The sequence below is a fragment of the Taudactylus pleione genome, unplaced genomic scaffold (assembly GCF_031769625.1).
Source record: "Taudactylus pleione unplaced genomic scaffold, aTauple2 ptg000173l, whole genome shotgun sequence".
Classification (NCBI taxonomy): domain Eukaryota; kingdom Metazoa; phylum Chordata; class Amphibia; order Anura; family Myobatrachidae; genus Taudactylus; species Taudactylus pleione.
Genome location: NW_028284575.1, coordinates 4474206 through 4489752, shown reverse-complemented (window position 1 = coordinate 4489752; position 15547 = coordinate 4474206). Strand labels below are relative to the sequence as shown.

Below are 15547 nucleotides of genomic sequence, written 5' to 3'. Positions count from 1 at the left end.
GCACAGGGCACCACAGGTCGGGGGGCGCTGTTTGGGCCTGTCAAATGTCTGTTTATTATCATTCTCACTTGTAGCTTCCTCTTATTTCATCCCCAGCATCTCCTGGCCACCACTATCTCTTCCCTGGCCCTTCCCCATGAGGCCATTCCCCTTTTTTGAGTGCACTATGTCCCTTTGAAAAATAAGGGGGACGCCAATGCTCTTTGTGGCACAGGGCACCAAACAGTCTAGTTACGGCTCTGGTGGTAACACAGGAGCACGTCAGACCCCATCTTACAGTCCCGCAGCTGATAATAGGGAATGGTGGTAACACAGGAGCACGTCAGTCCCCATCTTACAGTCCCGCAGCTGATAATAGGGAATGGTGGTAACACAGGAGCGTGTCAGTCCCCATCTTACAGTCCTGCAGCTGATTATAGGGAATGGTGGTAACACAGGAGCACATCAGTCCCCATCTTACAGTCCCGCAACTGATAATAGGGAATGGTGGTAACACAGGAGCACGTCAGTCCCCATCTTACAGTCCCGCAGCTAATTATAGTGAATAGTGGTAACACAGGAGCACATCAGTCCCCATCTTACAGTCCAGCAGCTGACGATAGGGAATGGTAACACAGGAGCACGTCAGTCCCCATCCTACAGTCCCGCAGCTAATAGGGAATGGTGCTAACACAGGACCATGACAATCACCCTCTTACAGTCCTGCAGCTGATAATAGGGAATGGTGGTAACACAGGAGCACGTCAGTCCACATCTTACAGTCCTGCTGCTGATAATAGGGAATGGTGGTAACACAGGAGCATGTCAGTCCCCATCTTACAGTCCTGCAGCTGATTATAGGGAATAGTGGTAACACAGGAGCACGTCAGTCCCCATCTTACAGTCCCACAACTGATAATAGGGAATGGTGGTAACACAGGAGTACGTCAGTCCCCATCTTACCGTGCCGCAGATGATAATAGGGAATGGTGGTAACACAGGAGCACATCAGTCACCATCTTATAGTCCTGTAGCTAATAATAGAGAATGGTGGTAACACAGGAGCACGTCAGTCCCCATCTTACAGTCCCGCAGCTGATAATAGGGAATGGTGGTAACAGGAGCACGTCAGTCACCATCTTACAGTCCCGCAGCTGATAATAGGGCATGGTGGTAACACAGAAGCACGTCAGTCACCATGTTACAGTCCCGCAGCTGATAATAGGGAATGGTGGTAAAACAGGAGCACGTCAGTCCCCATCTTACAGTCCTGCAGCTGATAATAGGGAATGGTGGTAACACAGGAGCACGTCAGTCCCCATCTTACAGTCCTGCAGCTGATAATAGGGATTGGGGGTAACACAGGAGCACGTCAGTCCCCATCTTACAGTCCCGCAGCTGATTATAGGGAATGGTGGTAACACAGGAGCACGTCAGTCCCCATCTTACAGTCCCGCAACTGATAATAGGGAATGGTGGTAACACAGGAGCACGTCAGTCCCCATCTTACAGTCCCGCAGCTGATAATAGGGAATGGTGGTAACACAGGAGCACATCAGCCCCCATCTTACAGTCCCGCAGCTGATAATAGGGAAGGGTGGTAACACAGGAGCACATCAGTCCCCATCCTACAGTCCTGCAGCTAATAGGGAATGGTGCTAACACAGGAGCATGTCAATCACCCTCTTACAGTCCTGCAGCTGATAATAGGGAATGGTGGTAACACAGGAGCACGTCAGTCCCCATCTTACAGTCCCGCAGCTGATAATAGGGAATGGGGGTAACACAGGAGCATGTCAGTCCCCATCTTACAGTCCTGCAGCTGATTATAGGGAATAGTGGTAACACAGGAGCACGTCAGTCCCCATCTTACAGTCCCGCAACTGATAATAGGGAATAGTGGTAACCCAGGAGCACGTCAGTCCCCATCTTACAGTACCGCAGGTGATAATAGGGAATGGTGGTAACACAGGAGCACATCAGTCACCATCTTATAGTCCTGTAGCTAATAATAGAGAATGGTGGTAACACAGGAGCACGTCAGTCCCCATCTTACAGTTCCGCAGCTGATAATAGGGAATGGGGGTAACACAGGAGCACGTCAGTCCCCATCTTACAGTCCTGCAGCTGATTATAGGGAATAGTGGTAACACAGGAGCACGTCAGTCCCCATCTTACAGTCCCGCAGCTGTTAATAGGGAATGGTGGTGTGGGTGCAGTTCCGGACTCTGGGCCTGATTCAGAGCCGCTTGTAAGCGGCCGCTCGTTCACTCCGAGCAATGTTCGCACATCTGCGCATGCGTATGGGTTGTAATGCGCATGCGCCAACCAGTCAGTGCGGTCAGAAATCGTGTGCTCGCAAAATAACGAATGCCTGCTAATTTGAGTGACAGAATGAGGCGTTTGTGGGTGGTAACAGGGGAAGGTGCTTGAAAACGGGGAGTGGAGATCCGAACGCAGGCGTGCCAAACGGTCAAAACGGGTGTTTAATGGGTGTATATAATTAACAAAGCAGCGTCATCGACCACATCACTTGGTTGTCTTTTAGCCTGAACTGCTCGCATGATTGCGGTAGGAAAATGCTTCCACATGAATAGCGAGCAGTTCAGACGCCTTTCGATGTACTCGATTAATCTAATAAATAGCAGAGATGACGTATGATGCGAGCGGCCAAGGGGCATCTTTACAAAATAGCGAGCGCATGTTTCATTCGCACGCTCAGACATAGAGGTGTCAACACACCGCAAAGAGCGAGCGCTCAATTTAAAAATCCGGCCCCTATTTTAGAACGACTGTCCGCAAATAGCGTCCGGCTCTGAATCAGGCCCTCTGTCCCTGCCACCTGTGATGATGAGTGGTACCAGCAATTGTCCCCCGGAGTCAGATAAATAATACGCCAGGCTTAACGCATTTCAGACCACACCACACATATGCACACATTCTAAGTGATGTTGGTATTTGAGACTGGTCCCTTTACATTACTTTCATAATATATATATACTGTGATTTGTACAAATACTTCAATACCTTTTTTAAAGGTATTTCATATCTATGATAACCTACTAGTTAGAGCCTTTTGATGTCATTTGTGCTTGCTGTATATACTTTTTTGACTAGCTATTGTGTTGCTATAATATTATCAGGTCATTGTACCATAATGGGTGATAATTATACCACCACTGATTTTTGAGATTCTTTGTAATATTTCACTTGGCTTCACAATACCTGTGATATTGCAATCAGTCTTATGTTTGTGTCCTTATGTTGTCTGTTTTTTTGCTTCTTTCATTTGTTTACACATCTCTGCTGCTTCTCTAGCAGTAAGATTGTTTGGGTGTTAGTGGGTCTGTACTTGCAAACACATTTTTAATGCATATTTAATAAAAGTTATTTATTAAGACTATGAATTTTTGATACACACATTGTATATTAGAGTGCCCTCAAAAAGAGAGTTTTCTTTCTTCTCTTCCATCCACACCGGATCCTTTGTCAGACGGATTGTTTGAGGAAGTGGGGCCCCAAATTGGTGTCTTGCTTAGGGCCCCATGATGTCTAAATCCGCCTCTTCTCACCAGTGTGGGTCTTTATGCGCAGCGGCAACCTCCACTCCACCTCCTCTGTGGCACCTCGGCAAGGCGGACGCTGGCAGCTGGGCGTCCCTCTGCTCTCACAGGAGGTGGTCCTGTAACAGTATTCCTGGGGACCTCAGCTGCCATTTGGCGGGCAGGAATGGCGTTCCGGGGCAGATAGTGCCTTATGGCCCCTCCTAGGTGGACATTTCTCTCTCGTCTCCACGCCCAGTGATCGTCCCCTCTCATCACCTAGTAAAAAACATAAAAACATAAAATTATAATTCAACTTGTCAGGGACATAGGGGTTTAGTCATCATGACGTAATTATCAATGGTGATAATATCGGGAAAATGAGGCTCAGATTTTCGTTCTTGACCGACAGATTGGATAATGGAAGGAATGTGTTTCTGGATGTTTTCTAACCATTTTATCTGTAAAACGCTAAAACAATCATTCATACACACTATAACATAAATCAGGCCGATCACCCGATTATTGACAAATCGCCCCAATAATTGTATAGTGTGTAGGTAACATTACTCCCAGTGTGGCCCTTGACATTCTCATCCATGAACTTAATCTACTACATTACTCACCTCTTCCAGCTGTTCTGGAGCCACGTATGTGCGGTGCTGGATCCTGGCCCAAAATGCATCTTTTTTCTTCCGGAAGAACCATAATGGATGCACCCAAGAAATGTCATCATACATTCTTATATAGAACAGTTTATCTTCTTCCATTTGATTGGCCAGAAAGCTATAGAAACAGAAGAACACAGTAATAATAAGCATCACATCTGCAAACATGTCTAAATTACCAGTATTACAGAGGACCTACCATGTTTTCCACAGCTCCTTGTATGCCAAGTGCAAGGCTATGGATAGACTGTGGTATGGAAGGGTACAGCCCTTCTCTGGGCATAATGGTGTAAAGGGCCTCTCTTTACTGAACACAATTTAGTAATGAGATTTCCATAGATAATTTCCTCTCCAGCTATTGTATCATTTATCAACTATCCCAAACGATTCCTGTTTTGGTAGCGCCATCTCAGGATGGCAGTAACAGAAAGAATCATCTTTTTAAAAGAATGGGCATATCGTTCCTCCCCCAGAAATAAATAGTATTTTGGGGGATAATGTTGTATTTTTATATTATGCTGTCAGGTATACTGATGTCCTGGCCATGTACATACTAAGAGGAGAACTCTAGAGTGATAACTAACTTTTACAGCTCTGGATTTTTGTCTCCATGGCAGCTGGGTATTGGTGCTCACTTTCCATGGTAATAAATCACTGTTGAATCACTGTGATAAGTACACTTATATTGCCACGATAATCATTGATAAAAGATTAGACTGGCCAGTACATTGCTGTGTCCTGATGTTACACTGATAGCTACGGTATAATTTGGGATGTTTAGTTTGAACTCAGGAAACTTTATTGTCTGGAAGTACAGTAAATTATATTTAGATGAGTAAATAACCCCTGACTTGTTTAGTCAGTTCTTCTGGAGCATTTTGCATTCTGGTCTCATCTGATGAATCAATGAGGTAAAATACTTACAGTGCGCAGTAAAAGTTGCCGATGGTGTATTCATCCACGGTGAGACCAGCCCTCTTGAAATAAATGAGGGCCATCGCCAGTAAGTACTAGAATAGAAATACCAGATACATTATTAGATGTAGAAATGTGTGTATACATACACCAGCAGTACTATTGTCCAATGTTGGGAATAAAATTGGTAACATAGATATGGGATTTGGGAGCGTAGTTTTGGAGGATCTAAATGTGGTCTAGTAAAACCCACTCTAGGATTTGCTTGGCAGGGTGCTGACCACCGAGGAGGGCACATTATAATTTTGAAGGGCAACATTTTGGGCACGAAGCATTGCTAAATCTGAAACATATAGTTATTGATATGCATTTAAATATGTACATAGAATCACTGAATATTATTTAAACCCTTTTGAATTCAATTCAGTAATTCATAATATGCCACACAATAGTGCACCCACCAATTCATAATATGCCACACAATAGTGCCCTCACCAATTCATAATATGCCACACAATAGTGCCCTCACCATTTCATAATATGCCACACAATAGTACCTCCACCAATTCATAATATGTCACACAATAGTACCTTCACCAATTTATAATATGCCACACAATAGTGCCCCCACCAATTCATAATATGGGGCATTTTTATCACAATCCACATTTATTAATGCTCACGACTTTCAAATGAAGTAATGTAGGTAAGTAAGTGTATGAGTACGATGCAGATAAATCGGTGGTGGTTCTATAATGGGCACAGGTCATCATATCTTTCTGGCAAGGTATTGGGAAAGATGGAGACTCCACAACAGATAGCAAAGACTTGGTCACTGTGCCAGATACATTGCTGGATAGATGGGCGTACAGTCGGGAGCAAGTATGGGGAGGGGCACTACATGGGCACAACCACAGCCAGCACTGGTATGGGGGGTGTCTTACTATGAGAGCCCCCTCATCTCTTAGCATGCCTCTGTGATAACCTTACACACAATGATCCTTATGTCAGAAGAGAAAGTCATTGGTATATGTTGGGAAGTACATTACTGGGAGCGACATGGGGAACTTCCATAATGAGAGATACAGCAAACACTAAAACATATGAAGTTGGAATCCCCTATAAAGTGCTGTATAGTGAGAGAAGTACTGGCTAATAATAATAAGGAAATACCTTGTCAGACATCCACATTTTCTTATCCCTCCTGAGAAAACGCTGGATTGTAGGTAATTCTGAAATGAAAAGCATGAAATGTAAAAAGGATTGAAGATATAGTGGAGAAAATGACAGGATTTCATTGGTTGATAGGTAACTGCCTTTCTACATAGCTACACTGGCGTCACAAGGGGGGTGCGGGCTGCACTGGGTGACACCATCCGAAGGGGGTGATACCAAAATAGCAGAGCTGCTCTGCTATTTTGGTGTCACCCAGTCGGATGGTGTCACCATGACGCCAGGACGTGGAGAGAGGCAGGGAGAGACTGTGGGCTGCCCCAGTAACTGCAGGAGCGCTGCGGAAGCCCACTGTGTGCCTAGAACAGGATGCAGTAAGACCCCCAAGATCGGCACACATAAGGGGTGTGACTTCGTGGGTGAGATCACGCCCCTTTCTGCAAAGCCACTCACCCTATGGTGCGCAGAAGGACTCAGACCGACCGCACTAGGTGTCACCAAGATAGGTGACGCCTCTGCATAGCTACCCATATAATAGTATTCATTATGCTATAAATGTAAAACATAAAGTAATGTAGCATATAAACAAAAGTTTGCAACTGAATCTTCTCTTATTAAAGTTTAAATCTTCCTGTACTGGGATGAGCTTACTCTGCCACCATGCTTTATAGGGGTTTGCTGAATGTTTTGTACCCATTGTGCTGGGATGGGCTTACTCTGCCACCATGCTTTATAGGGGTTTGCTGAATGTTTTGTACCCATTGTGCTGGGATGGGCTTACTCTGCCACCATGCTTTATAGGGGTTTGCTGAATGCTTTGTACCCATTGTGCTGGGAGGAGCTTACTCTGCCACCATGCTTTATAGGGGTTTGCTGAATGCTTTGTACCCATTGTGCTGGGATGGGCTTACTCTGCCACCATGCTTTATAGGGGTTTGCTGAATGCTTTGTACCCATTGTGCTGGGATGGGCTTACTCTGCCACCATGCTTTATAGGGGATTGCTGAATGCTTTGCACCCATTGTGCTGGGAGGAGCTTACTCTGCCACCATGCTTTATAGGGGTTTGCTGAATGACACATGTATCAGAGATGGAGGGATGAGCACAGCCGCTTGTGTCCCGCTCTGCACATCTGTCCTTCCCTGTATCAGGCCCAGTAGTCACTGATAAACTCCACTTGGAAGAACCAACAGTTGGTAAAATTCATCCATCACCAGAAAATGGGAAGAGAGGATTCTACAAACTATTAGGTATTCTAAGTAGAGTTTTTCAGTAAATACTGATTATTAAGCATCAATAGTGAAGTGCACCCTGAGATATTATGTGTAAGTGATAATAAATAATAAGAGAATAAGCCTTACCCAGCAATTCACAGAAAGCCTCTCTCTCCTTCTGTCCGAGGAAAGTAGACAGGGAATCTCGGCTGCTGTCTACTCTCCTCCTCTTAGCAGGATGTAACTCGGCTGGCGTCCTGTGATTAGAAAGTTTTCTCTATTATATATGATATTAATGATCAATTACAGTATTTTCAAATTAAAGATAATGGATACTATTTAGCATCCTTACATGCCCCTCTGCAATTCATTGTTTGCTGTATTTTGTGTGCGCCCAGCACAGGAGGGTAACATACCGCTTTTGGGAAATGCCATCATAAAATGGGGGTGCAGCTACTTTTGCAGGATTGTAGTTCTGGCTAATATGCTCATAGTGATAACAGTTATAGAGGGGTATTCAATATGGGAGCGCAAACATTGTTTTTGCGTTAATATCGGAGGTATGACATCATTATCGCAGGTTTTACTTTTACACCGTATTCAATTTCAAAGACTTATCGCAGTTTTGAAAAGTCTGTGATAAAAAACGGTGATAACTTTTCACCATTGAATAGGTGTCGAAAAAAAGTGCAGGCAGAATTGGGGTTTAGGGGTGCAGGCTTAAAAAAAATAGCCTGCACCCCTGGGAATGACATTTAAAAAAGAACTGTGTAAAAAAAAAAAAAAATTAGGGACATCCCAAAAAATGAAATAAAAAATTGGGGTGAAAAGAAAAAAAATTGGGAAAAAATTGTTTAACAATAGGGAAATAGGTTCAGGGCTATTCTGCATGTATGGGGCAGGTGTATTGTAGAATAGATTTATAGCGGCAGGTGCACAAATGCAGAATTTAAAAAAACTGACTTTAGGGACTTAAAAATATGCTAGTACCCATTTTCATGTACCCCAAATTTGATGGGACCACTTAAAAAAACGAAAAAAATAACCTAAGTGCTCTTCTGCAACACTTCTTCAATGTCGGGAAAAAAACACCTGCTGCGGCTATTTAAATCCCCGACTTTCATTTAACGGCTAAAACGGGGGTACCCATAGTGATCCCCCATGTTTTTACTACTTTAGGGGGGGTCTTACAATTTTTTAAGGAAAAATTTGTAACTTTACGGAAATCCAACTTCGGAGGTTCCCGTTTTCGTTAATTTTATATTGAATACGGGGATAAGCAGGCGCGCGCCCGATACTTTAACGCAGGTAAAAACTCCGATATGAAACGTTAACTTCGACAGTGAAGTTAACGTTTCATATTGAATACCCTCATAATGTAAGGTTATAATGTCATCCTAATGAGAGTATAACAGCAATCCCCAATTAGTGGCCTCTCCTAAGTGCTAATAGTAATACAAATGGTTTTGCAGGTGGAAACTCTGCAGCCACCCACAGATCAGGTCATTCCTCTGTAAATGTGCTTTAATCTTAGTTATATACTTTGTCCCAGATAATGATGATTTGCATGTGGAATCATTGTGAGAGTCATATTGGCTCTATGACTAAGTACATTTAGTTATATTTATTTTTTCAAAGAGAATATTAGATCTAAAACTATAACAAAGTTAGGGGTATATTTACTAAGCCTTGGATGGAGATAAAGTGGACGGGGATAAAGTGCCAGCAATCAGCTCCTAACTGCCATGCCACAGACTGTGTTTGAAAAATGACAGTTAGGAGCTGGTTGGCTGGTACTTTACCTTCATACACTTTATCTCCACCCAAGGCTTAGTAAGCAGACCCTTAGTTACAAATCTGTACCCTCTATACTGGCCTGCAGAAATCAGTGGTATTGTATGTCCGCATAATATCTGACTCTACTATGTGCACAGTCACCTATACATTATTTATATCCCCTTACCAGCGTGACCCCCTATTATTACTCACCCTATAGCTTACTATTGTACTGACTCGCTTATGGTACTTACCCACTGTCCATAACTCTGCTTGTCACTCACAACCAGCAAAGACTGAAGAGTATAAGTCCTAAATAAACTAAATAAAACTAAAATCTATCTAAAAAGTAAAAAAATATAGAAAATATAATAAAATACTAACTAATTCTAAGTAGAAAATAATAAAATAAATGAAATATATATAAATAGAAAAATGAAAAATATAATAAACTATAAATATAAATAAACTTATCCTACTGCCTATATCTAATTCTAAGTATAATATAATAAAATAAATAAATGAAATATATATAAATAGAAAAAAATAGAAAATATAAATACAACTTATCCTACTGCCTATATCTAATACTAAGTATAATATAATAAATAAATGAAATATATATAAATATAAAAAAAATATAAAATCTAAAAACAACTTATCCTACTGCCTATATCTAATGCTAAGTATAATATAATAAAATAAATATATGTATAACTAACTAACTAATGAAATCAATAAAGAAATGCAACTAAAGTCTTATGCTCATCAGTGGTCTGGCTGTTATGTCATAAGACTCCAGAGCTCTTAGCCAGGTTGAAAAATCTCAAGTGATGTCACAATGACAACCTTTGATGACTAATGTTTTAGTGCTGTTGTCATGGATACAACATGACTTAAAGGGCCACTGAGTCTAAAATGCTGCATTTCATAAAGGAACTAATAGTAACATTAACAAGTACATGAGGCAGTAATTGTGGTGGAAGACTTTGTCATATGCATATCAGTTGTCCTGTTTTTTAGGTCTACTGAGAAAACCTGCAATTAGCTTGACTTATCAGCAAATGGTTTGGCTGCTATGGGGCCCAGAGGTGAGAGGCCCAGGCAATGCTAAAGAGTAGAGCAGTGGGTCCAATGCATTCCCAGTGATGTCCCAATTGGCATCTAGGGGGAAGGTGGTATAAGCGAATACTATCTACAAATTAGGCAATAGGCACAATGATAAGATGTTCCACAGAAGTGTATTAGTGATAGTGACCCGGATCTCTGTGATTACATTGTCTGCTATATTATGGACAGATAAAGGGCCTTATTTATCAATGAGTTTTATCATTCACAACGAGTGACAAAACTCGCTGCGTATGACAATGGTGCCACAGGGGAGGCAGCAAGGAGGTGGCAGAGGGATCCATTGGGATCTCCTTCCCATATGAAGATGGCGCTTTTTCCTACAAGCAAACTCTGGTACCTGGCCCGGTAACCTAAATATGCGGAATAATAGTGTTTCCTCATGGTTACCGGCCATTTATTGTGTGATGAATAGGCCCCATAGTCCTCATGCATTTATGAATAATCTAATTGCACATACTTGAATTTGTGGTTACTTATATCAGCTACAGACTATTGGGCCTGATCCAGCATGGATCGCAAATGTAACCGCGTACGCATATCGGTCTAAGGGGTATACTGCGCATGTGTATACACCACAGTGCGCATGATAGCATTGCGGTCACATTGGCTAATTTTCTGCACGCCCCTGTAACGGCGTTCAAACGTACTGGCACACCTGCATTTCACTGGCCACCCCCCATCACAATCACCAAATGGCCACTTCTTGCCAATCACTTCATGCTGAGACTGTGTGCTCACTGCGATCGCTTCCCGGTCACAGCGGCTGGTTCGCACCTGTGATGTCAGTAGGGCCGCCCACAGTTGGCAGGCGTTCCTTCGGGAACACCTCCATTTGTGCAGCCACCCCCCTACCCGCCTACAAAATGGGGCGAGCCGCCCCATTTTGTTGTGAGCCCCGGAGCGAGTGAAGTTGTCACTCGCTCCGGGGCTCGCACAGCGTGCGCACTGGCCCACCATCGACTCACTTGCGAGTGCTATGCGCTTGTGAGCGGGTCTGAATCAGGCCCTGAGTCACTCGCTAACTGAATCGTGCACAGGTGTGACTGACTATGAGGTTTATTACTATGTTATATTCAGTCCTTATCTAGAATGTACTATTTACACAATTCATTAAATCCACATAATACAACAGCTAAGGTCAGGATTATAGCGCCTGGGTGTGGTATGAGTTGCCGACAGCTGTCAACATTCATCATGCCTACACGGATAATACGTCGACATGATAACTGTCCCTGGTGGCCTAGTAGTGTCTTATCTACTCCTAGCCGCAGCGACTCTATCCGGGTCACATGTGGAGATGTTTTATTTCGGTGACTTGTCAACAGCAGAGATCCGGTGAGTATTTTTCCCACTATCCCAAATCCTAATTCTTACCTACGAATCATAACCCTCCCCCTAGTGCCCAACCGGGGAGTGGGCTGTCCCGGCCTGTGTTCGGAAACGGAGTCATGTCTCCCCCATTTCCTGGGATTGGCTCGGCCAGTCTCAGTGTGGAAAGACGCAGATTTCCTGGCCTCAGCAATGCAGGTAAGACGCCATAGTGAGAAGCCTTTGGCTTTCTCAGCTGGCCTGAAGCTGCGATTAATTGTTGCCATGGTGATTTGCGGTTGAGTCTTCGGATACAGCACTCAGATCGCAGATGCTGACAGGAGGTGTCTATTACCGTCAAACGTTTCCTGCAGCATTAGCCTATTACACATCGCCGGGTTGACCACAGACCTAGTAGCCATGTGTCCTGTGTCTACATCAGTATCCGGTCCCATGCTACAAAGTATTGTTCCATGTCAGCCATGGGTGTACTCTATCTATAATGGCTGCAGTGTGGTTGTGTTACCCTCGGGCCCCTGTGCCAGTAGCTGGTGTCTGTATACACGGATTGTATTTATCACATATTCCGTTACAGCTATCTATCTATCTATCTATCTATCTATCTATCTCATATCTATCTATCTATCTATCTATCTATCTATCTATCTATCTATCTATCTATCTCATATCTATCTATTTATCTATCTCCTATCTATCTATCTCATATCTATCTATCTATCTATCTATCTATCTCATATCTATCTATCCATCTATCTATCTATCTATCTCATATCTATCTATCTATCTATCTATCTATCTATCTCTCTATCTATCTATCTCATATCTATCTATCTATCTATCTATCTATCTCATATCTAGCTATCTCATATCTATCTATCTCATATCTATCTATCTATCTATCTCATATCTATCTATCTATTTATCTATCTATCTATCATATAGTATATACAGCCACGTGCCACAGTACGCTATTGCGCGTCCGGGATCGCGTCTCCATTAAGTTATATGGAGATGCACTTGCACATCCATAGGATTGAATGGAGACACTATTGCACATTCCCGATCGTGTGAGGGTGTCTCACGCCATGCATGGCGCAATACGCTGCGATACGAACAACAAACCAGCTGGACACATCTGTATACATTAGTCACAGATAAGATAGTGACCTGTATAGTGCAATTAGTATGAGGCTCATAGTCCTCCTGATAGAGGCGAGAGCCACCTGGTACCACTGATGGAGGGGAAAGCCACCTGATACCACTGATGGAGGGGAAACCACCTGATACCACTGATGGAGGGGAAAACACCTGATACCACTGATGGAGGGGAAAACCACCTGATACCACTGATGGAGGGGAAACCACCTGGTACCACTGATGGAGGGGAAACCACCTGGTACCACTGATGGAGGGGGAAAGCCACCTGGTACCACTGATGGAGGGGAAAGCCACCTGATACCACTGATGGAGGGGAAAGCCACCTGATACCACTGATGGAGGGGAAAGCCACCTGATACCACTGATGGAGGGGAAAGCCACCTGATACCACTGATGGAGGGGGAAACCACCTGATATGGGAGTATGAGGTCTGAGTTTGAGTCAAGATACTGTAAGACTGCCACTGTGGTGGGGCTACAAATCACAAAATTCCCAATCTACTGCCGCCTACTTCACATGCCGGGAAGATTACTTCATCAAAGATCTGCCCCCATATTCAGTCACTGGTGCCCCAGGCACCCGCCTCCCATGCCATCTTACTTGCAGCTCTATCTTGTGCATCCTTCTTAACATTCAGGTCCTGGAAGATCTGCAGCCGCAATTATGCTCTGGCCCTCTGCACAAGTCTGCGGCTAGAGCTGCCACCAGCGAGTTGTGGGTGAGAGGGGGGTGCTGGGACTGCTGCACAGGTTTGTGGCTAGGGCTGCCACCAAGGGAACGTGGGACATGTAGTTGTGGGTGAGGGGGGTTGGCGCAATATGTGTCACACTGGCATAAGAAGCTGCTGAGGGGCAGCGACACCAATGAGCAGGGACAGGCTATAGATAGACAGAAGCGGCAGCTGATGGTCTGACATGGAGCCCTCCACTAGTATATGGTTGTGGTAGCTTCTCAGGTGCCAGGAAGAGGTGCCATGTATTGGGTGGCCGTGACGGTACACTCCGGGTACATATTTACAGCCCTAAGTGGGTAGAATATATTGTGGGCAATGAAGAAGGTGCCCCTTCAGTGCTGGCGCCCGGCGGCAGGCACCTCCATTGTCTCCCATAGTTCTGCCCCTGCACTGAGCAGCCAAAGAGCAGGTATCAATAGCTAATGGCTGCTTAGTTTGGCACAAGGGTGCAGGCACTGTTTGTGACACCGTGATTCCCAGCATAGAAGTGGAGAGCTGTGCCAATCTAGGGCAAATATAGACGTAACCATGGCAGATCCCGTATAATCAGGTTTACAGCAGAGGGAGTCACAAGAAGCTATACGGTCTCCCTACTGAGAGCAAATACGTGTAAAGGAAATGACTATATGCAGATTGAGGGACCGTGGCACCTGGCATTTTGCTTTCAACAATAGCTGTCAAGGAGATTACGTGCAATGCCAATTTCCAATTATCGGGAATCTGCACGTGCAGGACCCATGCTACGAATATACAGGACAGGTCCTGCGTGATCGCACACAGTGCCCGATTCACACCCGCTCACTAGATGTGTTCTTTCACACCCAGCGTATGCAAATCCAGCACACATCCAGCAAGGCAGGCGATCACACGGCAAGGCATAAGCACGCCCACTATGTCTTAGCGTGCGATCACTTTGAGAATGCAGACACCCACCAGCCTGTTATAAGATGCCCACCAGCCTGTTATAAGACGCCCACTAGCGCACGTCATCTCCAGGAAGTGCATGAAACCATTGGCTCATTGAGCACCATCGGATGCAATCGCAGCGCTTGAGGTTGACCATACCCTGCCGCAAGTACTGCGATCACTTCAGTGTGATATACAACCAGGTGATGTGTACAATGTAGCTGCCGGTTAATTATGCACGCCTCTTAAACGGCGTTGGGATGCTCAGGCACATCTGCGTTTGCACCTCCACTCCCCAATTTCTAGCGGCCAGCCCCCGTCACCACCCACAAATGGCTTCTCCTATCACTCACTCTGCTGGGCAGTCTATGCGCAGCGAGCGAACGCTTCCCAATCTCTCGCAGTGATTTGTGCATGCGCAGAAAGCGACTATCAGCCAGCTACGAGTGAATGCATCCTAGCGAGCGGGTCTGAATCAGCTCCACAGCCCCTTCTATGCCTGTGCGTGACTGACATTTAAGGGTCGGGGACGGATGGCGTTCCCGGAAATGGGCGTGTCTGCCTCGTTTTTCAGGAGCGGCAAGTTAAGGGGCTGCGTCCACGGACACAGTTTCCTGGGCTCACAAGCTGGCCAGCCTGCATAAGCTGAGGCCAGAAATACTCTGACACAAACACGTAAAACTCAATGTTGGAATTAGTAGATGAATGTAACTAGTCACTATATACGGGATGCAGCCAGGAAGCCAACGGTCACAATGCCGATCACCGGCTTCCCGACTGTCAAATCCCGGCAAGGTACTAATGACAGGTGTTGAAATCCCGACGCCTGTTATTAGACCTACCTCAGGAGCCCGATGCCTGGCATACCGATCAAAGATAAGTCGGGTGCCAGGCGCGGACAGCTGCGGGGGGGAGAGGTAGGTTAGGGGCTCCCATGGAGGACCTAGGGTCAGGCACCCCCCCAGGAGGGTTAGGGTTAGGCTAGGGGAAGGGAGAGTTAGGGTACGGCCGGCGGTATTACAT

The 15547-nt window shown here is 44.8% G+C and overlaps 1 protein-coding gene across 1 annotated transcript; it reads right to left on the bottom strand.

The window, feature by feature from the left end:
• Positions 1–3563: 3563 nt before the first annotated feature.
• Positions 3564–5193, bottom strand: LOC148521195 (speedy protein 1-B-like). Its single transcript, XM_088475568.1, has 3 exons — positions 5114–5193; positions 4148–4307; positions 3564–3800 (listed from the first exon to the last, which is right to left on the bottom strand). The coding sequence occupies exons 1-3, from the start codon at positions 5185–5187 to the stop codon at positions 3564–3566; spliced, it is 471 nt and encodes a 156-aa protein (XP_088331694.1). The 5' UTR covers positions 5188–5193.
• Between the last annotated feature and the right edge of the window lie 10354 nt (positions 5194–15547).